Source organism: Dendrobates tinctorius, unplaced genomic scaffold (assembly GCF_039654945.1).
Source record: "Dendrobates tinctorius isolate UK_male_01 unplaced genomic scaffold, ASM3965494v1 ptg000001l, whole genome shotgun sequence".
In the NCBI taxonomy this organism is placed as follows: Eukaryota; Metazoa; Chordata; class Amphibia; order Anura; family Dendrobatidae; genus Dendrobates; species Dendrobates tinctorius.
The window spans coordinates 14650246-14678205 of NW_027361669.1; the positions used below are offsets into that span (position 1 = coordinate 14650246).

Here is a 27960-nt window from a genome sequence, read left to right on the forward strand (position 1 = left end):
AAAAGGCGAAATAGGTCAAGTCCCAGGAAGAGGTGGACCAAAGCAAGCCATTTTTCTGTCACCCTATGTGTCATCAGGGGAAGGTGGGACAAAATCCTTGGAAACCCATGCATGGTTCATTTTAATGAAGGTTAGATCATCCACATTTTGGGTTGACAGACGGGTCCTTTTTTCTGTCAGGATTGATCCAGCTGCACTGAAGACTCTTTCCGATAGCACACTTGCAGCTGGGCAAGCGAGCTCCTGTAAGGCATATTATGCCAATTCAGGCCAGGTGTCCAGTTTAGCAGCCCAATAGTCAAAGGGGAATGACCTGTGTGGGAGAACATCGATATGGGAGGAAAAGTAGTTTGTAACCATAGTTGACAACTGCTGTCTCCTGTCACTTTCCATCGATGCTGTATTACCAGTTGTGTGAGCTGTACTTGAAAAATCAGTCCACAACATTGTCATGAAACCCCTGTCTCCAACGCCACTTCTGCTGTGTGCACCATGAACACCTCTGCCAAGCTGCCCCCGGCCCGTACGGCTCGTGTGAGAACCATCACCGCTGCTGTGTGCTGGGAATGCCTCAAGCAACCGATTTACCAGAGTTGCTTGTTTATTAGCCAATATTAGGTCAAGGTTCTCCTGTGGCATGATGTTTTGTAATTTGCCTTTATAGCGAGGATCCAGGATGCTGGCCAACCAGTAGTCGTCATCGTTCATCATTTTGGCAATGCGGGGGTCCCTTTTTAGGATCCGCAAGGCATAATCTGACATGTGGGCCAATGTTACCGGTGTCAATGATGCACTGCGAGTGCTGGTTGGAGGAGCACTTTCTGGCAAATCCACATCCCTCCACTCACGCACAAACCCTGTACCAGACCTTGCCACGCCAACATTTACACTTGCCCCACGAGATGCATCCTCCTCCCCTAAGTAATCATCCCCATCATCATCCTCCTCCTCTTCTTCCTCCAACTCGTCCAGGAGAGGTCCCTGAGCAGACAATGGCTGAATGTCATCAAGGATTCCCTCCACCTCTTCCTCGTCAACATTGGCTGCAGACGCCTGCTCCTTAAGGTGCGTCAAAGTTTGCATGAGCAGACGCATAAGTGGGATGCTCATGCTTAGGATGGCGTCGTCTGCGCTTACCAGCCGTGTGCATTCCTCAAAACACTGAAGGACTTTACAGAGGTCTTTCAGCTTCGACCACTGCACACCTGTCAACTCCATGTCTGCTCTCAAAGTGCCTGACCGTGTATCCTCCCACAAATGCATTATGGCCTGCCTCTGCTCGCACAGCCGCTCCACCATGTGCAGGGTGGAGTTCCACCTTGTTGCAATGTCGATAATGAGGCGGTGGTTGGGAAGGTGGAGCAATCGCTGCAGCTTCTGCATACGAACGGAGTGTACAGGTGACCGGCGGATGTGCGCGCACAGTCTTCGCACCTTATGGAGCAGGGCTGTTAACTCCGGATAATTTTTGAGGAAGCACTGCACCACCAGGTTCAAGGTGTGAGCCAAGCAAGGTATGTGGCTGAGTTTTGAAAGGGCTATGGCTGCCACAAAATTACGGCCGTTATCACTAACTACCTTGCCTGCCTCAAGATGTACACTGCCCAGCCATGACTCAGTTTGTCGCTTCAAGTACTCGGCCAGCACCTCGGCGGTGTGTCTGTCGCCCAAACACATCATCTGCAACACAGCCTGCTGACGCTTTCCACTAGCTGCTCGATAGGGGGACACCTCGTGTGCAACAGTGGCAGCTGTAGATGGAGTGCTTGTACGACTGCGCTCTGTGGGCGAGCTTTCGCTTCTGGAGGAGGAGGGTGGAACGCCTACAGCCAACTGTTTCCTATACCGTGGGCTAGGCAGCACTGTCCCACCACCGCTGTCCCCTGTGGACCCTGCATCCACCACATTAACCCAGTGCGCAGTGATGGACACGTAACGGCCCTGGCCATGCCGACTGGACCATGCATCAGTTGTGAGGTGCACCTTTCCACTCACTGACTGCTTGAATGCATGGACAATGCGGTCTTTCACATGATGGTGGAGGGCTGGGATGGCTTTGCGAGAGAAGAAGTGGCGACTGGGTAGGTCATAGCGTGGTACTGCATAGGCCATGAGTTCGCGGAAAGCTGCGCTTTCCACCAACCGATAGGGCATCATCTCAAACGAGATTAGTTTGGCAATGTGGGCGTTCAAACCCAGTGTACGCGGATGAGAGACTGAGTACTTTCTTGACCTACTCATAGTGTCTGGGAGGGTGAGCTGGACTTGAGAGCTGCATATGGTGGAAGTAGCGGTGGACAGGGCGGACTGAGAGAGGGTTGATGATGGTGATGGAGTTGGTGTTCTTTCTGATGGCCTAGATTCAGTATTTCGTTGATATAACAGTGGGATTTCCTGACTGCTGTGGCCTTGCAACGACACCTCAACATTTGCTGCTGTGCTAACCGGTGGGCTTACAGTGGGGGAAACAATGTAGCGTTGCTGACTACCTTCTTTGTGATCAGTTGCACATGTGGCACTTGAGGTTTGGTGTTGTGTCCACGCTTGCAAGTGCATGCTGGTTAAATGTCTAAGCATGCAACTGGTATTCAAATTTTTCAGATTTTTCCCTCGGCTAAAGGTCTTTGCGCACTTCTTACAGATAACCTTGGCCTGATCATGAGGATTTTGTACAAAAAAGTGCCACACTGCACTCTTCCTACTTTGGCAGACATTTTGCGGCCTAGCACGCTGTGATGTTTTGACCCTCTGGACAAGCTGTCCAGCAACTCTTTTGATTTTTGGAACCTGTCTTTGGAGTGCTCCGGGCCTGCCAGATAACAGCTGTTGCGATGTTGATGTCTGCTGTGGATGCTCCTCATCTGAGCTATTGGAAGCAGCACCCTCTTCCCCCAATGGATGCCAATCTGGGTCAACAACTGGGTCATCCATCACCTCCTCTTCAATGTCATGTGCACCTTCCTCTGTGTCACCGTGTATGGTGGTATAGTGTGCGGGAAGGGGCACCTGAGTCTCATCAGGGTCAGAATCTGGCTCTGTACACTGCGAGGACAATGTAGTGCTCTGAGTGAATGTACCAGCAGAATCATCTATCAGCGGCTGCATCAGTGCACTCCATGTCAGATTCATCTTGGCCTGGGTAATTCACCATTTCACTTGATAATCCAGGCATGGTATGTGAAAACAGCTCCATGGAGTAATCAGTAGTATGGCCTGCGTCATCCTTCAATCTTGGTTGTGGTGAAGGACACAAGGAAAGGTGTGGTTCATGAACATGAGCCTCCAATGACGACTCAGTGCTTTTACTTTTTACAACTTCAGAAGAGGAGGCGATAGAGCTGGAGGCTGAGTCAGCAATGTAAGACAAAACTTTTTCTTGATGCTCTGGCGTTAAAAGCGGTTTGCCAACTCCTAGAAAACTAAGCCTTCGAAGCCTTATGGAGCCAGACGATGACGCAGGCTCAACACCTCCTGCATTCGGTCCTATTTTGCTTTTGCCACTACCATCAGATCCACCACCAACACCATCATTACCAGCTGCCAACCCCCGCCCAATTCCACGGCCTCTTCCACCAGCCTTCCTCATTTTTGGTAGAAATGTAGACAAAATCCTACAAACTATATAGTAATGTAAAACAAGGTACAAGGTGTCTATAGGACACGGGAGATTTAGATTTTCTGCAGACACTTGTGGACACTGGACACTTGGATTGTGTGAGGCCCACTGAATATCACAGCACTATGTCACAGGCTCGATGGCACAGGTGTGAAAAAAGTGACTACAGGATAAGGGAGATTTTGAATTTCTGGGAGATTTTGAATTTCTGCAGACACTTGTGGACACTGGACACTTGGATTGTGTGAGGCCCACTGAATATCACAGTGCTATGTCACAGGCTCGATGGCACAGGTGTGAAAAAAGTGACTACAGGATAAGGGAGATTTTGAATTTCTGCAGACACTTGTGGACACTGGACACTTGGATTGTGTGAGGCCCACTGAATATCACAGTGCTATGTCACAGGCTCGATGGCACAGGTGTGAAAAAAGTGACTACAGGATAAGGGAGATTTTGAATTTCTGGGAGATTTTGAATTTCTGCAGACACTTGTGGACACTGGACACTTGGATTGTGTGAGGCCCACTGAATATCACAGCGCTATGTCACAGGCTCGATGGCACAGTTGTGAAAAAAGTGACTAGAGGATAAGGGAGATTTTGAATTTCTGCAGACACTTGTGGACACTGGACACTTGGATTGTGTGAGGCCCACTGAATATCACAGTGCTATGTCACAGGCTCGATGGCACAGGTGTGAAAAAAGTAACTACAGGATAAGGGAGATTTTGAATTTCTGGGAGATTTTGAATTTCTGCAGACACTTGTGGACACTGGACACTTGGATTGTGTGAGGCCCACTGAATATCACAGCGCTATGTCACAGGCTCGATGGCACAGGTGTGAAAAAAGTGACTACAGGATAAGGGAAATTTTGAATTTCTGCAGACACTTGTGGACACTGGACACTTTTGGATTGTGTGAGGCCCAATGAATATCAGAGCGCTATGTCACAGGCTCGATGCAGCAGGTGTGAAAAAAGTGACTACAGGATAAGGGAGATTTTGAATTTCTGCAGACACTTGTGGACACTGGACACTTTTGGATTGTGTGAGGCCCACTGAATATCAGAGCGCTATGTCACAGGCTCGATGGAACAGGTGTGAAAAAAGTGAATTGTAGAATTGGGCAGAATAGGAATCTCCCTAGAGTGTAGGTCTGTAAGAACCGAACAAGTCCTCCACTTATCCTTCCACAGTGACACACAGATAGCTTCACTGTGGCTGTGATAACAGCCGTTACACGGTACTGTGTGAGGAGCGTACACCGCTGTATGGTGTGAATAAATGCACGCTCAGTACCTTAGCAGGACAAAAAAAAAATTGGGATTGCTTTTAAAAAAGCAGTTTGCAGAGCAGTGGGGAAACAGCAATGCAGCTGTCAGGAAGCCTTAGAAGGCAGCCTAACAACCAACACCGCTGATCCACCACAATATAGCCTCCCCTTGCACTGCACACACAGTGACTGGTGTGTTGCACAGGCAAAATCGCTAGCAGCAGAAGCAGTTTTTTTGTCTTCTTCCCTGCCTAACGCTCTCCCTACAGAATTAGCAACCTCTCCCTATGCTAAGATCGGCAGAAGTAAGATGGCGGTCGGCGTGCACGCCCTTTTATAACCCCTGTGACGCCCACCAAAGCAAGCCAATCACTTGCATGCCCTTCTGAAAGATGGTGGCGACCCCTGCCTATGTCATCACGTTGCCCACAGTGTCCGTGGATCCTGATTGGCTGAAAAAGAGCGCTAAACAAACTTTTGAAACACGACTTTGGCGCGTAAGTCGCCGACCTCGTGGCCGACCTCATCCTAGGGTCGGGTTTCGTTTCATGAAACCCGACTTTGCCAAAAGTCGGCGACTTTTGAAATTGTTCGACCCGTTTCGCTCAACTCTAGTGAATAGCGTAATGGCTTTTGAAATTTAGGAAAAACACATGAGGTGCTTAGCACAAAATTTGGCCAAAATGTGAGCCCATCCACCAACGTCAAGATAATCGCATGGATCAGATGGATCCCTGACCGAACTGCCCAATATAAACACTTACCTATGGCTAATATCTTGGTAAAGCCTATATTTATGGGTTGGTCGGAACCTGATGTAATTAGATCATGATGTCATTAAAATCACTGCATGGTGAAGGGCGGAGTGCTCTGTCAGAAAGCTAGCATACAAATAACAGAAAACTGATGGCCCATTAAGAACTAGTCTGAACAAGTGCATACCAAAAATAGCCTACATATCAAAATGAGGAAATGGTTGCACTCAATTGCATTAAGGCATGTCAATGTGAAATACATGAAGTGAGTGTGAATAGCATAATGGCTTATGAAATTTAGGAAAAACACATGAAATGCTTAGCACAAAATTTGGTCAAAAAATGAGAGCCCATCCACCAGCGTCAAGGTAATCTCATGGATCGGATGGGTCCCTGACCTAACTGCCCAGTATGAACACTTACCTATGGCTAATATCTTGCTAAAGCCTACATTTATGGGTTGGTCGGAACCTGATGTGAATAGATGTAATTAAAATCACTGCATGATTCTGACCAACCCATAAATGTAGGCTTTACCAAGATATTAGCCATAGGTAAGTGTTCATACTGGGCAGTTAGGTCAGGGACCCATCCCATCCATGAGATTACCTTGACGTTGGCAGATGGGCTCACATTTTTTTTGTATACTAGCTTTCTGACTGAGCACTCCGGCCTTCACTATGCAGTGATTTTAATTACATCTAATCACATCAGGCAGGGGCGGACACTGACAGCTTGGGGCCCCTGTGCAAGAAATGTGTCTGGGCCCCCTTCCTTTTATGGCGTATGGCGACAAAGCTGCATATATATATATATATATATATATATATATACATATATGTGGCCACACACACATACATGTATATATATTACATAGTCTCCTTTATTATGAATATTGCTGTCCCTTATACAGTGCCCTCTCTTATTATGTACAGTAAAATCTCTTACATATTGTATTATATAGAGCCCTGGTTTTTATTACATACCGTCCTGTCTTGTTAGCTGTATAATGCAGTGATGGCCGATGGAGCATGGGAAAGCTTCCTTTCTAATGGAGGAGCTGATGGACTGGTAGTCTGGTCGCCGGCTGCTCCATCAGCAGTCATATTATTTTTAAAAAGAGAGGGGAATATGTTATAAAAGAGGGCACTGTGAATAACAAAATTAACAAGAATACACTATGTAAGAGAAAGCACTGTACATAACAGCAGAGGACGCTATATAATAAGGAACGGTGCCGTATATAACTAGAGAGGATGGTACGTAATAAGGGATGGTGTTATACATAATAAAAGAGGAAACTATGTACTGTAAGTAAGGATGGTATTATACAGAATTAGTGAGTACTCTATAGACTAAGGGACTGTGTTATACATAATAAGTACGTACACTATATACTAAGGGACTGTGTTAGACATAATAAGTGAGAACACTATATACTAAGGAACTGTGTTATACATAATAAGTACGTACACTATATACTAAGGGATTGTGTTAGACATAATAAGCCATAATAATGTCTTCTTTCACCTCCCCCTGTTCTTAAAGCTATTATAAGTCCTCCTTCCTCCCATCCTAATCCTCCACACCCCTCATTGTCCTCTTCCCCCGCATCCCATTATTGTCCTCTCCCGGACCCCATCATTGCCCATTCCACCACCTCCATCATTTTCTCCTCCCCCACCACCCCCATCATTGTCTCTTCCCCCACCACTCCCATCAGTGCCCATTCCACCACCTCCATCATTTCCTCCCCACCACCCCCATCATTGCCCTTTCCACCACCTCCATCATTGCCTTCTCCCCTACCATCTGCCTCCTCCATCATTTCCCTCTCCATCACCCCATCATTGCCCTTTCCACCACCTCCATCATTGTCTTCTCCTCCGCCATCCCCTTCATTGCCTCCTTCCCCACCACTCCATCATTGTCTTTTCCACTACCACCATCCATCATTCCTTTCTCCCCATCTCCATCATTGCCTTTACCCCCACCCCCATCATTGCCATTTCCACCAGCTTCATCATTTCCTCCTCCCTCACATCCCCATCTTTGCCCATTCACCACTTCCATCATTTCCTCCTCCACCACCATCCCCATCATTGCCTTCTCCCCATCACCACCATCATTGCCTTCTCCCCATCATTGCCTTCTCCATTACCCCATCATTGCCTTCTCCCCATCATCGCCTTCTCCCCATCACCCCCATCATTGCCTTCTCCTCCATCTACACACACAGAGACACACAGCACCATTCACCTCTCTGCACATTCCTCCTCTGCGCTATGCATGCATGCACACACACAAAACATGTACATACAAAAAAATACAGTACCTATCACCTGTCCGCACGCTCTCCCACAGCATCACTGCCTCTGGCTGCTTCCTCTCTCTAGCACAGCCGGTCACTGAATGATGATGTCATCCAGCTACGTCATCCAGAGGCGCTGCTGTCTGTGTCAGAGACAGGAAGCTCGGGTGCTGGGCAGGAAGCAGGACAGATCCCTGCAGCTCCGCTCAACTGCTATTTTCTCTTGTAGGCAGCAGAGCTGCTGGGATCGCTCCCCGCCCACTGCAGATGAGGGAAATCTGGCCGGGGCCCCACCCCGGAGCATCGGACCAGGAGAAACAGGCCAGATTGTCCTCATTATTAGCCGCCCTGCAGGGGCCCCCTGGAGCCTCTGTGCCCCAGTGCAGCCGCATCTCATGTGATTTTCCTAAATTTCAAAAGCCATTATGCTATTCACACTTCATGTATTTCACATTGACATGCCTTAATGCAATTAAGTGCAACCTTTTCCTCATTTTCATATGCAGCCGATGCCCATCTCACCTGTTAAAGACTGAAAATAATAAGCAACCATATCTCTTACCTGTCCCCAACGTGACAATAACCCTATGATGCCCATGTCTTCTGGAAAAGAAGAAAAATAATAAACAACCATACTCAGATCCTTCTCCTGTTCAACCCCACAAATATTACCCCTCTTGTCACCGCACAAGGGCAAGGGGGAAGAGACAGGCAAAGCTCCAGAATTGGGGCTTATAATAGAGCATTTTCTGAGGTGGCTGCAGGCTGCTATTATTAGACTGGGGGAATATCAATGGTTCCTTACCAGTCTAAGAATTCTAGACCCCAGCTTTTTGCCTTAGCTTGACTGGTTGTGAAACAATGGGGAGGGGCCACATCGTGTTTTTTTAATTCTTTATTTTAACAATTAAAAAAATGGCATTTGACCTCTATATTCTTGATAATCAGCCATAATAAAGCTGACAGCTGTGTTTTGCCTGCGCTGGTTATCAAAAATGGGAGAGACTCTGCAACATTTTTTTATTTATTGCACAGGCACCGATTGATGAATACTCCCATCAACAGCACCTGCTCAGCTACAGTAGGTGTAGGCTGATATGAAAAGTAATCTCTCATCAGCCAATGCATAAGACCGGAGTTTACCATTTTATCACCAGTCACAGCTTCCGGCTCATGCTGTCATCTGACTGCGTGGGATCCACAGCTCTCTGACCATCAGTAATGATCAGAGCCCGTGTTTGCCACACTGTCATTCAAATGACAGTGGACAAACAACGAATCTTCAGGTCCCCATTCATCTGAATGGGGTCTGGGTTCGGATACCCAAATGGGAACTTTTTTAGATGTTTGTCCGAACTCAAGGGACCAGAACATCCATGGGTTTGCCCATCACTAATTACAAAGCATAAAAGCCACCTCAACTGATGTGTTTGTTGCACCAAAACTGATAGACCTTGTGATGAGTCAACTTGTTGGCTCCATTATTTTGCTTCAACATCCACTTCTTGACTTTTGAATTGATGGATGAACATCATTTCATATTCTTCCGACTGTCGTGGCATTCAAAGATGCAGTTTGACCAAGAGACTGCTATTGATGAGCTGGTTGATGCTGTTTCTATTTTAGGAAATCTCCTTAATTCAAACAAGTGATGTTTCGCTCAAGAATCAACCAAACCGGACTGTTCCAAAGATGAGTCTAATAAAAGGTCATACTGTATATACAGCATATTAGAATGATGTATATAAGGGCTTACAGGTACCGGACTTACCTCATATGGCAAAAACCTGGTGACAGGTTTACTTTAACGTTTCTTTCTTATATATGGGGTTATAAATGCGCCATTTTAAAACACTCGAATATGAGTCATAGTGTAAGAAAGGATTCATTTTCATGTCAAAATTTTTTAATGGTTTTGGAAAGTATCAATATTGCATAGATAAAGAGAGAATTTGCACTTATGAATAAAAGTGTTATTTGCAGATCAGTCACACTATACATACGCAATACACAGTTTCTACTTAATGGTATTGCCACAGGTTTTCCACGACAGGAGCCAGAAGACCGCAGCTTCTGATTTCTCATACTCCTGCACTGATTAGAAGCACTTCACCTTCATATTAAATGGTATAAGTTTCTTTTAGCAGTGCAGGGGTTAATCTATTCAGTTGAGAGCTCCTGGAAGCTTTCCTGCTTTAGGCTCAGCTGTGCACTGTTACCCACTCCCATCTCCTATATAATCTAGGCCCTGGCTAGCACTCATTGTCAGAGTTAGCTTTTGCTGCATGGCTGAAGTTTGTTGGTGGTTATTATCGTAGAAGGCGTCTGGTGAATTTATCTGTGTTCCTAGGTTTTGAATGTGTGATAATTCTTTTTCTTCTCCTACTTTGGTTTAACCCCATCTTTAACTCCCTGGTGCATTCATTTGTTGTTTTTGTGAGTATATTTGATATTTTCTGTTACCCCTGTTCATATTACCTTGTTAGTCCTGTTGGTGTATTACAGTAGACTACTTCTCCCCTCTTCCCTGGGTGGGGAAAGGTTACAGAGTGAGGGCGGATTCATCAGCTAAGGAAAGGTGTGTTGCCCTGGCGTCTTCACCATCAGACGTAATCCGGCGAACAGGCGAGCTAGGGCGCCCCTAGGGTTATGGACAGGGAAAGACCCCCTGGTCCTGAGACACTCGACAGCAGAGTTGTGACAGGTATCATGGTTGGATTTTTTTTTACTTTTTAAGCACTTATCAGAGACCAAAGTTGTAAAAGTGTTAGCGTCAAGGTTGTATATTAGCATGCTAACAAAGAATACAGAAAATACACAGTTAAATAGTTATAGAAAACTGGATGGTGAGTTAGACAATTTCACTCAAGTCAGATGGTATAGAGTAGTCTAAAAAAACGAAATTACCCATTTCATGCCGATCTTGATAAGGGGCATGATAGAGTCTAAAACAGCTGAGGTGAGGCCATGAGTATCCTGTGTGTTGTTAGTGGTTCCTTTGCAATGTAGACTGCAATCGTAGTTTATCTTATGTGATGAACTAAGCAGTCACAGTGTATCCTGTGTGATATGTACAACAGTCTCAGAATCTCTTATGTGATATACAGAGCAGTCTCAGTGTATCCTATGTAACCTACAACACCAGTTGTCAAAAAGTTGGGAAACTGTGTAAAACGTAAAGGAAACAACAATCCAATCATTTGGAAATCTCCTCTTTACATTATTCACAGCATAACATACAACACATATAATTAGCTGAAAGTTAGATATTTTCCATTTCATTTGAAAAAATTATTATTTAGAAATTGATGGCAGTAACACAGCTCAAAAAAGTTGGGACATGTCTACCATTGTTTAGCAACTCTTACCTGCCCAGATCTAGGAAATGAATTTTTGGAGACCTTGAGTCTTCTCTAGTGGCTTTGCTATTTAGTTTAGTGTAGGGACCCGTAGGCGTGGGGAACTTTGGCGCAGGCTACGGGCTCACGTATTTTGGCCAAAATATCAACTAATTCCTCACTAATTTTGTACTATATTTTTCGGGGTGCAGTCGAGCCCAGAATAGTAATAGTAGGGGCGTGACTAATAGGCTGTGAACCAGACACTATGCAGTACCCTTGTGTGAACAACGCCCTATGCGGGCCTTCATTGTGCATTTGTATACTGGGCAGTCACACCCTCCAGGAATGGGTATGTGGAGAGTGGCTGTTAATCTTGTATTTTGCACCTGTGTTGCTAACATCTTGCTATATGGGCTGGCTGCACCCTGTAGTGCATTTGTTCCTAGATCTGGGCAGGTAAGTGTTGCTGCCTTTTTATCTGCTGTTTAAAAATGAATTTTTGGAGACCTTGAGTCTTCTCTAGTGGCCTTGCTATTTAGTTCATTGTTTAGCAACACCTCTTCTTTTTACATCAGTCTATAGATGTCTGAGTTTTGGGAGAGGTATGTTGTATCACACTTGTCTGATGTAGGATTCTAGCTGCTCAATGATCCTGGATCTTCTTTTGGTGAAAGGTCTGGACATCAGTCAGCCAGTTCATCTCCTAAACTCTTCTTCTGTGAACCCTTGAACCCTTGCTCTTGTTATGGATGTAGTAGGTGGTTAAGGGTTGTCTTGCTGGAAGGCCTTCCCTGAATTAGTCTTCTGGATGGAAGCATGTTATTCTAAAACCTCTAAAAAAATACTTAGCATTGTTAATGAAAATGTATAAGCTGCTCATGCCATAGGCACTAATGCAACCCCATAACATCAGAGGTGCAGGATTTTGAACTTTTGTAACAGGTGTGTTAGAGGCTGCAGACAGTCAGACTGCATCTAGCTGCAGAAGGTCTCAATGGTTGGCCTTGCAGACTAGTGGCCACCTACCCCTGCTTTAATGGTGTCACCTGGATTTTGGGTGTTTATAACTCCCAGCTTCCTGTTGGGAATTATTTTCTATTTGCACCTCCCTGTTAAGGCTTGGAGCTGGTTTCCATAAAGAGTTTCACATTTTGATTTATCTTGCCACAGAGCAATTTTCCATTTGTTCTCAGTCTACTTTAAACTAATTGATCTAGGAAAAAAGATAAGTTCCACAATTGGATGTGTTTTCAAAAAATGTTCCTGTGCTGAGATAATCTTATAAATGTGCCCCTGCTGTGTACTGTGTAATGGCTGTGTCTAACCATGCAGGAACATGGTCTGATCATATCACAGCTCCTGGGCAGGAGAGGAAGCAAAAGAGAGTATATAGACATCACAGCATGGGTTCGCAGCTTTTTATGAGACAAAACATTTCCCTGCCTCTTTTTAACCTTTTCACATCAAAGGCTGTTTTTACTTTCCTGACTAGGCCAATTTTTTTCAATTCTGACCACTGCCACTTCACTTTATGAGGTAATGACTCTGGAAATCTTCAACGGATCCCACTAATTCTGAGACTGTTTTCTCGTGAGATATCGTACTTCATGATATTTGTAAAATTTCTTTGATATGACTTACATTTATTTGAGAAAAAAATGTAAATTTGCAAAGATTCATTTTTATGCCCTTAAAGGAGAGAGTCATATCACACAAAAGTTAATAAATAACATTTCCCACTTGTCTACTTTAACCCCTTCCTGACATCAGACATACTATCCCGTCCATGGGACTCGGGCCCCTATGCCCATGGACGGGATAGTACGTCTACCGCGATCAGCGGCGCCCACGTGGTGAGCGCCGCTGATCGCGGCCGGGTGTCAGCTGATTATCACAGCTGACACCCGGCACTATGTGTCAGGGGCGGTCACGGACCGCCCCCGACACGTTAACCCCTTGCACACCGCGATCAAACATGATCTCGGTGTACCGGGGGTTAAAGGGAAGCATCGGCAGGGAAGGGGCTCCCTCCGTGCTTCTCTGAGCCCCCACAGCAGCGCAATGTGCAGCGCTGCTGTGGGGGTCTCTTTCCCTACAGGCCCCCGAATCCAAGATGGCGACGGGGGCCTGTAGGGAGCTGACTTCCTCAGTGCCTGCAAAGTGTAGGCATGAGGAAGTCTGCAGAACTGCCTGTGACAGATTGCTGATCTGTCACAGTGATCTGTGATGTGACAGATCAGCGATCTGTCACAGGACAGTGATGTCCCACCTGGGACTATGTAAAAAAGTTAAAAAAAAAAAAAAAGTGTTAAAATAATTAAAAAAAAATCGCCAAATAAATTAGAAAAAAACAAAATATTCCCCCAATAAATCCATTTTTTTAAATAAAAAAAATAAAAAACAATAAAAGTACACATATTAGGCATAGCCGCGTCCGTAACGACCTGCCCTATAAAACTATCCCATTAGTTAACCCCTTTAGCGAACCCCTTAAGAAATAAAAATAAAAAACGAAGCAAAAAATAATGATTTATTATCTTACCGCCAAACAAAAAGTGCAATAACGCGCGATCAAAAAGACGCATATAAATAGCCATGGTACCGCTGAAAACGTCATCTTGTCCCGCAAAAAACGAGCCACCATACAGCATCATCAGCGAAAAAATAAAAAAGTTATAGCTTGCAGAATAAAGCGATACAAAAATAATTATTTTTTATATAAAATAGTTTTCATTGCATAAAACCGCCAAAACATAAAAAAACAACAAATGAGGTATCGCTATAACCATACTGACCCGAAGAATAAAACCGCTGTATCAATTTTACCGCACGCGGAACGGTGTAAACGCACCCCCCCCAAAAGATATTCATGAAACGCTGGTTTTTGTTCATTCTGCGTCCCAAAAATCGGAATAAAAAGCGATCAAAAAATGTCACGTGCCCGAAAATGGTATCAATAAAAATGTCAACTCGTCCCGCAAAGAATAAGACCTCATATGACTCAGTGAGTCAAAATACGGAAAAATTATAGCTCTCAATATGTGGTGATGCAAAAACTATTTTTACAATAAAAAGCGTCTTTTAGCGTGCGACAGCCGCCAAAAATAAATACCGTTATAAATAGTAAATCAAACCCCCCTTTATCACCCCCTTAGTAAGGGAAAAATAATAAAATTAAAAGAAAATGTATTTATTTCCATTTTCCCATTAGGGTTAGGGTTAGGGCTAGGGTTAGGGCTAGGGTTAGGGCTGAGATTAGGGTTAGGGGTGTGTTGGCGTTAGGGTTGGAGTTAGAATTGGGGGTTTCCACTGTTTGGGCACATCAGGTGCTCTCCAAATGCAGCATGGCGTCTGATCTCAATTCCAGTCAATTCTGAGTTGAAAAAGTCAAATGGTGCTCCTTCCCTTCCAAGCTCTGCCATGCGCCCAAACAGTGTTTTACCCCCACATGTAGGGTATCAGCCTACTCAGGACAAATTGCAAAACAACTTTTGGTGTCCAATTTCTCCTGTTACCGTTAGGAAAATAAAAAATTGGGGGCAAAAATAGCATTTTTGTGGAAAAAAATGATTTTTTTTATTTTCACGCCCGGGCGTACTCAGGACAAATTGGACAACAACTTTTGGGGTTCAATTTCTCCTGTTACCCTTGGGAAAGTAAAATAATTGGGGACTAATTGATCATGTTTGTGGAAAAAAATATGATTTTTTTATTTTCATGCCCGGGCATTATAAACTTCTGTGAAGCCCTTGGGGGTTCAAAGTGCTCACCACACATCTAGATAAGTTCCGTGGGGGGTCTAGTGTCCAAAATGGGGTCACTTGTGGGGAGTTTCGATAGTTTAGGTACATCAGGGGCTCTCCAAACGCACATGACACCCGCAGACCATTCCATCAAAGTCTGCATTCCAAAACGTCACTACTTCCCTTCCAAGCCCCGACGTGTGCCCATACAGTAGTTTTCTCCCACAAATGGGGTGTCAGCGTACTCAGGACAAATTGGTCAACAACTTTTGGGGTCCAATTTCTCCTGTTACCCTTGGGAAAATAAAAAAATTGGGGACTAATTGATCATGTTTGTGGAAAAAATATGATTTTTTTATTTTCATGCCCGGGCATTTTAAACTTGTGTGAAGCCCTTGGGGGGTACAAAGTGCTAACCACAAATCTAGATAAGTTCCTTAGGGGGTCTAGTTTCCAAAATGGGGTCATTTGTGGGGGGTTTCCACTGTTTAGGTACATTAGGGGCTCTCCAAAGACAACATGACACCCGCAGACCATTCCATCAAAGTCTGCATTCCAAAACGTCACTACTTCCCTTCCGAGCCCCGACATGTGCCCATACAGTAGTTTTCTCCCACATATGGGGTGTCAGCGTACTCAGGACAAATTGGACAACAACTTTTGGGGTCCAATTTCTCCTGTTACCCTTGGGAAAATAAAAAAATTGGTGACTAAAAGATCATGTTTGTGGAAAAAATCCGAATTGTTTATTTTCACGCCCGGGCGTTATAAACTTCTGTGAAGCACTGGAGGGGTCAAAGTGCTCACCACACATCTAGATAAGTTCCTTGGGGGTCTAGTTTCCAAAATGGTGTCATTTGTGGGGGGTTTCCACTGTTTTGGTACATCAGGGGCTTTCCAAACGCGACATGGTGTCAGGTCTCAATTCCAGCCAAAAACGTCAAATGGCGCTGCTTCCCTTCCGAGCTCTGCCATGCGCCCAAATAGTGGTTTACCCCCACATGTGGGGTATCAGCGTACTCAGGACAAATTGCACAATACCTTTTAGGGCCCTGTTACCCTTGGAAAAATAAGAATTGAGGGTGAAAAGATCATTTTTGTGGAAAAAATATGATTTTTTAATTGTACGGCTGTATGTTATAAACTTCTATGAAGCCCTTGCGGGTTCAAAGTTCTCACCACACATCTAGATAAGTTCCTTGGGGGGTCTAGTTTCCAAAATGGTGTCATTTGTGGGGGGTTTCCACTGTTTTGGTACATCAGGGGTTTTCCAATCGCGACATGGTGTCTGATCTCAATTCCAGCCAAAAACGTCAAATGGCGCTGCTTCCCTTCCGAGCTCTGCCATGCGCCCAAATAGTGGTTTACCCCCACATGTGGGGTATCAACGTACTCAGGACAAATGGCACAATAACTTTTAGGGTCCTGTTACCCTTGGGAAAATAAAAATTGGGGGTGAAAAGATCATTTTTGTGGAAAAAATATGATTTTTTAATTGTACCGCTGTACGTTATAAACTTCTGTGAAGCCCTTGTGGGTTCCAAGTTCTCACCACATATCTAGATAAGTTCCTTGGGGGGTCTAGTTTCCAAAATGGGGTCACTTGTGGGGGGTTTCCACTGTTTAGGTACATCAGGGGCTCTCCAAACGTGACATTGCGTCCGATCTGAATTCCAGCCAATTTTGCATTGAAAAAGTCAAATGGCGCTCCTTCCCTTCTGAGCTCTGCCATGCGCCGAAACAGTGGTTCCCCCCAACATATCAGGTATCAGTGTACTCAGGACAAATCGCACAATAACTTTTGCTGTCCAATTTGTCCTGTTACCCTTGGTAAAATAAAAAAAATTGAACCTGAAGTATTTTTTTTGTGAAAAAAAGTTAGATATTCATTTTTTTTTTAAATATTCAAAAAATTCCTGTGACGCACCTAAAGGGTTAATAAACTTCTTGAATGTGGTTTTGAGCACCTAAAGGGGTGCAGTTTTTAGAATGGTGTCACTTTGGGGTATTTTCTATCATATAGACCCCTCAAAGTGGCTTCAAATGTGATGTGGTCCGTAAAAATAAAATGGTGTTGCAAAAATGAGAAATCGCTGGTCAATTTTTAACCCTTATAACTTCCTAACAAAAAAAATTTTGGTTCCAAAATTGTGCTGATGTAAAGTAAACATGTGGGAAATGTTACTTATCAAGTTTTTTGTGTGCCATATCTCTGTGATTTAAGGGCATAAAAATTCAAAGTTGGAAAATTGCGAAATTTTCAAAATTTTCGCCAAATTTCCATTTTTTTCACAAATAAACGCAAGTTATTTGAATGAATTTTTACCACTAACATGAAGTACAATATGTCACGAGAAAACAATGTCAGAATCACCGGGATCCATAAAAGTGTTCCAGAGTTATGACCTCATAAAGGGACAGTGGTCAGAATTGTAAAAATTGGCCCGGTCATGAACGTGCAAACCACCCTTGGGGGTGAAGGGGTTAAATCAGCACAATTTTTGAAACATCTTTTTTTTGTTAGCAAGTTATAAGGGATAAAAGTTGACCAGCGATTTCTCATTTTTACAACAAAATTTACAAAACCAATTGTTTTAGAGACCACATCAAATTTGAAGTGACTTTGAGGGGCCTATGTGACAGAAAATACCCAACAGTTACAGCATTCTAAAAACTGCACCCCTCAAGGTGCTCAAAACCACATTCAATAAGGTTTGGCTTACCGACTCCACAGTTGTTTGCATCTTTTTCTCCCTGACTTTTCCTTCCACTCATCTTTCCATTAAAATTCTTGGATACAGCACTCTGTGAACAGCCAGCTTCTTTACCAGTGAATCTTTGTGGCTTACCCTGCTTGTGCAGTGTGTTAATGACTGCCTTCTGGACATCTGTCAAGTCAGCAGTCTTCCCCATGATTGTGGAGCTACTGAAACAGACTAAGGGACCTTTTTTTAAACACTTAGAAAGCCTTTGTAGGTGTTTTTTGTTAATTATTCTAATTTACTGAGATAATGACTTTTGGGTTTTCATTGGCTGTAAGCCATAATCATCAACATTAACAGATATAAACACTTGAAATAGATCATTCTGTCTGTAATGACTCTATATAATATATGAGTTTCACTTTTTGTATTAAAGAGCTGAAATACATTAACTTTTTGATGATATTCTAAGTTTGTGAGAAGCACCTGTATCTTTCAGTATATCTCTCCTTTCAGTCCCTATCTACACAGTCCATCCTGCAGTATATCACTCCTCTCAGCCCCCTCTATATGGAATCTTTTCCTCCAGTATATCATGCCTCTGAGTCGCCTGTATACAGCCCCATCCCAATGAACATTGTCCCTTTTTGTACCCACTACCTAGGCACACCATTGCTTCCTTGTATGAACTTTCTGTACTGTATTGAAAGAAGCACCACCACTTTCTTTAACTAAGCCCTTCCCAGAGCACAGCTTTGTTGTTAGGCAGCCAACTAAGAGAGACCAAACCGTGCATGATTGACCATAAGCACTGGGACTACTACAGGACAGTTCCAAAGACAATTGGAGAGTATATGGACACTGGAGGGTCATTGTCACAGTTTCATATCTGACTGGCCTAGGGACGCCTTGAGTGACAGCTCAGCTGCCCTACGGGATCTGAAGAGTGCTGGACTGTCAGTTTTGTGAGTGATGTTCCAGTCATCCAATCTGACTGTAGAGCATGCTGGGCTGTCAGCATTTTGATTGACAGCCCTGCTGCTCAATCTGGTCTAGCTGGCTTGCGTTTCCCCAGGTGCCTCCCATCTTTCTTTATTTACAAGCTATTTAGCTGGGTTGCTGTCTGCAGTCCAATGTCAGTTGAAGCTTTGCTTAAATTTATGTAAGTGTGTGTGTGTGTGACTTCTTGATCTTGTTGAGGACCTCTGATTTGTTGTGACTATTCATGTGGATTATCTTCTCTTCTGCTTTTGATTTGATTGCTCTCTGATTTCACTTATCCTACCCTGTCTCATGGCTTGCCCGTGAGTAGTAACTTAGCATCACAGTTATGCTTAGGGATGTAATATGTGCAAAACGAGTTAGGGTTAAAATTATATGTGTATTATAAAACCAAACTGTGATTTTTAAAAGTAACTTTTTAAATTATGTTTTTAAAATAATTTTGGTGCTTTTTTATTTTCTGGATCTTCTTTAACAGTTAGTTAACAAGGTTACTGACATTTTGCAGATTTCACAGTAACCGCTAAGCCTCCACTGTAGGCAAACCAGAGGCGGTAAAATACCCCAAAAGTTAAAGAGCGTACCCACGACACTCTGTTATAGAAGTTAAGTAGGTTACTTTCTCACTAAGGTTTCTCATGTCCTTGTGGCTGCAGTAAATTTATTTTCTGCTTTTCACAGTGGCTGTCCCCACAATAATCAAATTCATACAAAAACATATACAGTAGGTGAAACATTCCCAGTAATGCTGGTTAGCTGTGTTATTGATGAGGGCAATATAAAATATATGTTCAAATATCTGTATATATTGTAATATTTTATGTTTTTATTTTCAGATAAGACACTTGGAATAAGAGATTCAGGAAAGACATCTGAAGTCAGTGCCAAAAAAGAAATGTTAAAAAAGTGCTCTATGGAACGATACACGTTTTTATGGACATAATTAGAAGCTCTTACACTGGTTTCTAGATAAATATAAGACAATCTTCTGTAATCAAGCAATATGCTCACTGCCATAGAACTGGCTGATCTTCAGAACCTGTGTGCACCACAACACGCACTCGAGCTATAGGGTTGCCAAATGACAGCTGGCCATAAACAGAAGCATTAACGTCTTCCGAAAAGAAACATTTGGTGAATAATGAGATTCATGGGCGGAAAAAAAATCTAAGGAACACAGCACAATATGAAAAGAACTAACGCCATGGCTAATAAGATCAGAGAAAGGAAGAGCCGGGGATGATATGCCATCTTTGCACAAAGAATACCTGACGCTGGTGCCCCCATCTGTGAATCTGCAGTGCGTATTTGGGGGTTCGTGCCCCTCTGAATGGCAGAATAAGATGGTTATGTCTCAGGGCACATATACTTTTCTCAGTTGTTTTGCTGGATTTTGGCTTATCTGGGGGCTGATAGTATTGCTGTGCTGTCTCTGCAGTTTTCTTAGGCGTCGCATGAAGCGACGCAGGGAGGAGAGACTGCGGGAGCAGAGTTTACGTTCTGTACAAATTGAGCCACTTCAGTATGAGGAATATGTCAGCAGCCCACGCATCCCTGTGGCACACAGGATCCGCGCACAAGCAGCAAGTCAGCCACCACCACCGGCAGCACAAGCTCGACCTTGGTCTGCCACCCGCAGGAATGGTAAGGGGGTGACCACCAGTAAAGTTTATTGTCAACCATACAATGATGTATAAAGGAAGAAAACTATATATCTTTTCTTTTTATATGTTTATAGGCCCTACTCCAAGTGCTGCTAGCAGGGACATTCCTTCCTTAAGTCAAGGTGAGAGTTTTGTCTCATACAGAACTGGGGTTACTAATGTAGGGGTTAACAAAGAACAAATATATAGCTCTAAAAATATGTTTAATGCTATCCCCATGCTTTGTATTGATTTCACTTAGACAATAAGCAACCCTGGGCTGAAAATGTACTCTTTAACCTCGGACACCCCATTACAGGATGCACAGTACACAGTTCTTGCGTGTGCCCTTTACATCTATTTTACCTTGCCACACACGGCAGTCCTGTGTGCGCACATGATGCTCACACTATGCAATCCGATGTGCTTATGATGCTCTGTGGTGCATAAAGTTGTGCAGTAATACAATGGAATATAAAAATGTGGGCATCCCTGGTCAAAATTACTGTTATTGTGAACAGTTAAGCAAGTTACATAGTAACATAGTTAGTAAGGCCGAAAACAGACATGAGTCCATCCAGTTCAGCCTATAAAATTCTGTCAGAATAAATCCTCAGATCTACGTCCTTCTAAAGACCCTAACAATAGCTGTAAGATACTATATTGTTACGCTCCAGGAAGACATCCAGGCCTCTCTTGAACCCTTCGACTGAGTTCGCCATCACCACCTCCTCAGGCAGGGAATTCCAGATTCTCACTGCCCTAATAGTAAAGAATCCTCTTCTATGTTGATGGAAAAACCTTTTCTCCTCCAGACGCAGAGAATGCCCCCTTGTGACCGTCACCTTCCTTGGTATAAACAGATCCTCGGAGAGATATTTGTATTGCCCCCTTATATACTTATTCATGGTTATTGGATCGCCCCTCAGTCGTCTTTTCTCTAGACTAAATAATCCTAATTTTGCTGATCTCTCTGGGTATTGTAGTTCCCCCATCCCCTTTATTAATTTTGTTGCCCTCCTTTGTACCCGCTCTAGTTCAATTATATCCTTCCTGAGCACCGGTGCCCAAAACTGTACACAGTACTCCATGTGCGGTCTAACCAGAGATTTGTACAGAGGCAGTATAATGCTCTCATCATGTGTATCCAGACCTCTTTTAATGCACCCCATGATCCTGTTTGCCTTGGCAGCCGCTGCCTGGCACTGGCTGCTCCAGGTAAGTTTATCATTAACTAGGATCCCCAAGTCCTTCTCCATGTCAGATTTACCCAGTGGTTTACCGTTCAGTGTGTAATGGTGATATTGATTCCTTCTTCCCATGTGTATAACCTTACATTTATTATTGTTAAACTGCATCTGCCACCTTTTGGCCCAAGTTCCCAACTTATCCAGATCCATCTGTAGCAGAATACTATCTTCTCTTGTATTGACTGCTTTACATAGTTTTGCATCATCTGCAAATATCGATATTTTACTGTGCAAACCTTCTACCAGATTGTTAATAAATATTTTGAAGAGAATAGGTCCCAACACCGACCCCTGCGGTACCCCACTGGTCACAGCGACCCAGTTAGAGAATATACCATTTATAACCACCCTCTGCTTTCTATCACTAAGCCAGTTACTTACCCATTTACACACATTTTCCCCCAGACCCAGCATTCTCATTTTGTGTACCAACCTCTTGTGTGGCACGGTGTCAAACGCTTTGGAAAAATCAAGATATACCACATCCAATGACTCACCTTGGTCCAGTCTATAGCTTACCTGATTAGAAACTGATTAGATTGGTTTGACAGGAGCGATTCCTCATAAACCCATGCTGATATGGCGTTAAACAGTTATTCTCATTGAGATAATCCAGAATAACATCCGTCAGAAATCCTTCAAATATTTTACCAACAATAGAGGTTAGACTTACTGGCCTATAATTTCCAGGTTCACTTTTAGAGCCCTTTTTGAATATTGGTACCACATTTGCTATGCGCCAGTCCTGTGGAACTAGAAATAATGGTTTGTCTATTACATTACTTAGTTCTCTTAGTACTCGTGGGTGTATGCCATCCGGACCCGGAGATTTATCTATTTTAATCTTATTTAGCTGGTTTTGTACCTCTTCTTGGGTTAGATTTGTGACCCTTAATATAGGGTTTTCTTTGTCTCTCGGCAGTTGAAGGCCTAAAGTTAAGATGACACATTTCCTTTGTATTTTATGCAAAAAATATATATATTTTCATCTTTTACATTTTAACCCCTTCACCCCCAAGGGTGGTTTGCACGTTCATGACCGGGCCAATTTTTACAATTCTGACCACTGTCCCTTTATGAGGTCATAACTCTGGAACGCTTTCATGGATCCCGGTAATTCTGACATTGTTTTCTCGTGACATATTGTACTTCATGATAGTGGTAAAATTTCATTCAAATAACTTGCGTTTATTTGTGAGAAAAATGGAAATTTGGCGAAAATTTTGAAAATTTCGCAATTTTCCAACTTTGAATTTTTATGCCCTTAAATCACAGAGATACGGCACACAAAAAACTTGATAACTAACATTTCCCACATGTTTACTTTACAGCAGCACAATTTTGGAACCCAAATTTTTTTTTGTTAGGAAGGCATAAGGGTTAAAAATTGACCAGCGATTTCTCATTTTTGCAACATCATTATATTTTTACGGACCACATCACATTTGAAGCCACTTTGAGGGGTCTATATGATAGAAAATACCCAAAAGTGACACCATTCTAAAAACTGCACCCCTTAAGGTGCTCAAAGCCACATTCAAGAAGTTTATTAACCCTTTAGGTGCGTCACAGAAATTTTTTTGAATATTTAAAAAAAAATGAACATCTAACTTTTTTTCACAAAAAAAATACTTCAGGTTCAATTTTTTTATTTTACCAAGGGTAACAGGAGAAATTGGACTGCAAAAGTTATTGTGCAATTTGTCCTGAGTACGCTGATACCTGATATGTGGGGGGGAACGACTGTTTCGGCGCATGGCAGAGCTCAGAATGGAAGGAGCGCCGTTTGACTTTTTCAATGCAAAATTGGCTGGAATTCAGATCGGACGCCATGTCACGTTTGGAAAGTCCCTGATGTACCTAAACAGTGGAAACCCCCTACAAGTGACCCCATTTTGGAAACTAGACCCCCCAAGGAACTTATCTAGATATGTGGTGAGAACTTTGAACCCACAAGGGCTTCACAGAAGTTTATAACGTACAGCGGTACAATTAAAAAATCATATTTTTTCCACAAAAATTATCTTTTCACCCCAATTTTTATTTTCCCAAGGGTAACAGGACCTTAAAAGTTATTGTGCAATTTGTCCTGAGTACGCTGATACCCCACATGTGGGGGTAAACCACTATTTGGGCGCATGGCAGAGCTCAGAAGGGAAGCAGCGCCATTTGACGTTTTTGGCTGGAATTGAGATCGGACACCATGTCGCGATTGGAAAACCGCTGATGTACCAAAACAGTGGAAACCCCCCACAAATGACACCATTTTGGAAACTAGATCCCCTAAGGAACTTATCTAGATGTGAGGTGAACACTTTGAACCCCCAAGGGCTTCACAGAAGTTTATAATGCCAGGGCATGAAAATAAAAAAATCGTATTTTTTCCACAAACATGATCAATTAGTCCCCAATTTTTTATTTTCCCAAGGGTAACAGGAGAAATTGAACTCCAAAGTTGTTGTCCAATTTGTCTTGAGTACGCTGACGCCCCATATGTGGGAGAAAACTACGGTATGGACACACGTCGTGGCTCGGAAGGGAAGTAGTGATGTTTTGGAATGGAGACTTTGAGGGAATGTTCTGCGGGTGTCATGTTGCCTTTGTAGAGCCCCTAATGTACCTAAACAGTGGAAACCCCCCCACAAATGACCCCATTTTGGAAACTAGACCCCCTAAGGAACTTATCTAGATGTGTGGTGAGCACTTTGAACCCCCAAGGGCTTCACAGAAGTTTATAATGCCCGGGCATACAAATAAAAAAATCGTATTTTTTCCACAAACATGATCAATTAGTCCCTAATTTTTTCATTTTCCCAAGGGTAACAGGAGAAATTGGACCCCAAAAGTTGTTGTCCAATTTGTCCTGAGTACACTGATACCCCATATGTGGGAGAAAACTATTGTATGGGCACACGTCGGGGCTCGGAAGGGAAGTAGTGACGTTTTGGAATGCAGACTTTGATGGAATGGTCTGCGGGTGTCATGTGCGTTTGGCGAGCCCCTGATGTACCTAAACTATTGAAACTCCCCACAAATGAAACCATTTTGGACACTAGACTCCCCACGGAACTTATTTAGATGTGTGGTGAGCACTTTGAACCCCCAAGTGCTTCACAGAAGTTTATAACGCTCGGACGTGAAAATAAAAAAATCATTTTTTTCCACAAAAATGTTATTTTTGCCCCCAATTTTTTATTTTCCTAAGGGTAACAGGAGAAATTGGACCCCAGAAGTTGTTTTGCAATTTGTCCTGAGTAGGCTGATACCCTACATGTGGGGGTAAAACACTGTTTGGGCGCATGGCAGAGCTTGGAAGGGAAGGAGCACCATTTGACTTTTTCAACTCAGAATTGGCTGGAATTGAGATCAGACGCCATGTTGCATTTGGAGAGCCCCTGATGTGCCCAAACAGTGGAAACCCCCAATTCTAACTCCAACCCGAACCCCAACACACCCCTAACCCTAATCTCAGCCCTAACCCTAGCCCTAACCCTGGCCCTAGCCCTAACCCTAACTCTAACCCTAACCCTAGCCCTGGACCTAACCCTAACCCTAACCCTAATGGGAAAATGGAAATACATACATTTTTTTTATTGTATTATTTTTCCCTTACTAAGGGGGTGATAAGGGGGGTTTGATTTACTATTTATGCGGTTTTTATGTTTGGCAGCTGTCGCACGCTAAAAGACGCTTTTTATTGTTAAAATAGTTTTTGCATCACCACATATTGAGAGCTATAATTTTTCCATATTTTGACCCACCGAGTCATGTGAGGTTTTATTTTTTGCGGGACGAGTTGACGTTTTTATTGGTACCATTTTCGGGCATGTGACATATTTTGATCGCTTTTTATTCTGATTTTTGGGACGCAGAATGAACAAAAACCAGCGTTTCATGAATTTCTTTTGGGGGGGTGCATTTACACCGTTCTGCGTGCGGTAAAATTGATAAAGTTGGTTTATTCTTCGGGTCAGTACGGTTACAGCAATACCTCATTTAGGTCATTTTTTTATGTTTTGGTGGTTTTATGCAATGAAAACTATTTTATATAAAAAATAATTATTTTTGCATCGCTTTATTCTGCAAGCTATAACTTTTTTATTTTTTTGCTGATGATGCTGTATGGCAGCTCGTTTTTTGCGGGACAAGATGACGTTTTCAGCGGTATCATGGATATTTATATGCGTCTTTTTGATCGCACGTTATTACACTTTTTGTTTGGCGGTATGATAATAAATCATTATTTTTTGCTTTGTTTTTTTATTTTTATTTTTTAAGGGGTTCACTAAAGGGGTTAACTAATGGGACAGTTTTATAGGGCGGGTCGTTACGGACGCGGCGATACCTAATATGTGTACTTATATTGTTTTGGGTTTTTTTTATTTCCAAAAAATGGATTTATTGGGGGAATATTTTTTTTTTTTTCTAATTTATTTGGCGATTTTTTTTAAATTATTTTAATACTTTTTTATATTTTTTTTTAACTTTATTACATAGTCCCAGGTGGGACATCACAGATCACTGTGACAGATCAGCGATCTGTCACAGGCACTACTGCAGACTTCCTCATGCCTGCGCTTTGCAGGCACTGAGGAAGCCAGCTCCCTGCAGGCCCCCGAAGGCCCCCGTCGCCATCTTGGATTCGGGGGCCTGCAGGGAAAGAGCCTCCCGCAGCAGCGCTGCACATTGCGCTGCTGTGGGGGGCTCAGGGAAGCACGGAGGGAGCCCCCTCCCTGCCGATGCTTCCCTTTAACCCCCGGTACACCGCGATCATGTTTGATCGCGGTGTGCAAGGGGTTAACGTGTCGGGGGCGGTCCGTGACCACCCCTGACACATAATGCCGGGTGTCAGCTGTGATAATCAGCTGACACCCGGCCGCGATCAGCGGCGCTCACCACTATTCCGTCCATGGGCATAGGGGCCCGGGTCCCATGGATGGGATAGTATGTCTGATGTCAGAAAGGGGTTAAAAATTACTAAAATATAAATGGACCAATGCTAAAGTTTGGGCACCTTGCATGGTTAGTACTTATACCAGCCCCTTTTGAAAGTATCAAAGCTTGTAAACACTTTTTGTAGCCAGCAAAGAGTCTTTTAATTCTTATTTGAGGGATTTTCATCCATTCTTCCACTTCTGTGACATTCCTGGGTCGTCTTGCATGCACTTCTATTTTGAGGTCTAGTGACAGATTTTCAATGATGAGTAGGGGACTGCGAGGGCCATTGTAAAACCTTCAGCTTGCACCGTTTGAGGTGCTCTATTGTGGATTTTGACCTGTGTTTAGGATCATTATCCATTTGTAGAAACCATCCCCTTTTCAACTTCAGCTTTTTTACAGATGGTGTTATGTTTGCATCAAGAATGTTTTCAAATTTCGTGGAATCCATTCTGCATTCACTCACATCCACTATCCTTTCACAGACTCTTTGCACTCCATCCATATCAGCCCCTCTTCCTCTCCTCTCCTCCTATGGACAGAACTCACACTTTTTTCACAATCCTAAACTACACAGATCTATTCAGTCCCACCATACATTACAAGAGACACTCTCACAAATCACTTAACCATGTGCTCACTCTTTCTATCCTCCTCCTAGTCGCAGGAAATATCTCTTCCAAGCCTGGTTCTTTTTGTATTAGTAAGTCAAACCCCTCACCTACTACTCAAACCACCAGAGTCCTGCATACACACAAGGAGGCTCCTGATCATGTGACCCCCTGACTCCTCCCCTCCTGTGACCTCTTCACAGGTCCTGTAGTCGCTCCTCTCCTGCAGCTGTAGCGTCTTCACTCCGCATATCATGTGACTCCCCTGACTCCTCCCCTTCTGTGACCTCATCTGTGACCTCACCACAGGTCCTGTGCACACAGAGCAGCCAATTGCAGCCTGAGAATGGAGCTGCCTGCGGGGGGTCAGAAGAAGTGCCGTGCAGCGTCTCATCCCGTCATTGCAGGAGGGGGACCAGCCTCCGCATTTGCGTGCAGTGTCCTGGAAGCGGATCGAGCTGCGTCGGCCCACTAGAGGCACCGGCCCTTCTGGCATTCGCCAGAAGCGCCTGATGGTCAGTTCAGCCCTGGGTGGAGGTGTTGGTCTGCTCCTATCAGTTCCTTGATCACTTTGCCACCTGGCTTAGATATTTTCTAACCTGTGAATTCCCCATCCTCATCATGAGAGACTTTAACATCCCCATTGGTTTTCCCCTCTCCCTGTCTGCCACTCACCTTTTATCTCTAACCTCCTCCATCGGACCTTTCTCCGCTTACTAAACTCTCCTACACAAGAAGACGGAAATACGCTGGACCTTTTCTTCTCCCGGC

General features: G+C 43.6%; 1 protein-coding gene across 3 annotated transcripts in view; it reads left to right on the plus strand.

The window, feature by feature from the left end:
* Positions 1–27960, plus strand: part of PRR7 (proline rich 7, synaptic) — a 154090-nt gene that overhangs the window by 69487 nt on the left and 56643 nt on the right. For all 3 annotated transcript variants that reach the window (XM_073567361.1, XM_073567308.1, XM_073567429.1), the window contains 2 exons: positions 19584–20391; positions 20486–20533. In XM_073567361.1, the coding sequence (XP_073423462.1) occupies positions 19992–20391; positions 20486–20533 (448 nt within the window). In that variant the 5' untranslated portion in view covers positions 19584–19991. The remainder of the gene's footprint in view (positions 1–19583; positions 20392–20485; positions 20534–27960) is intronic.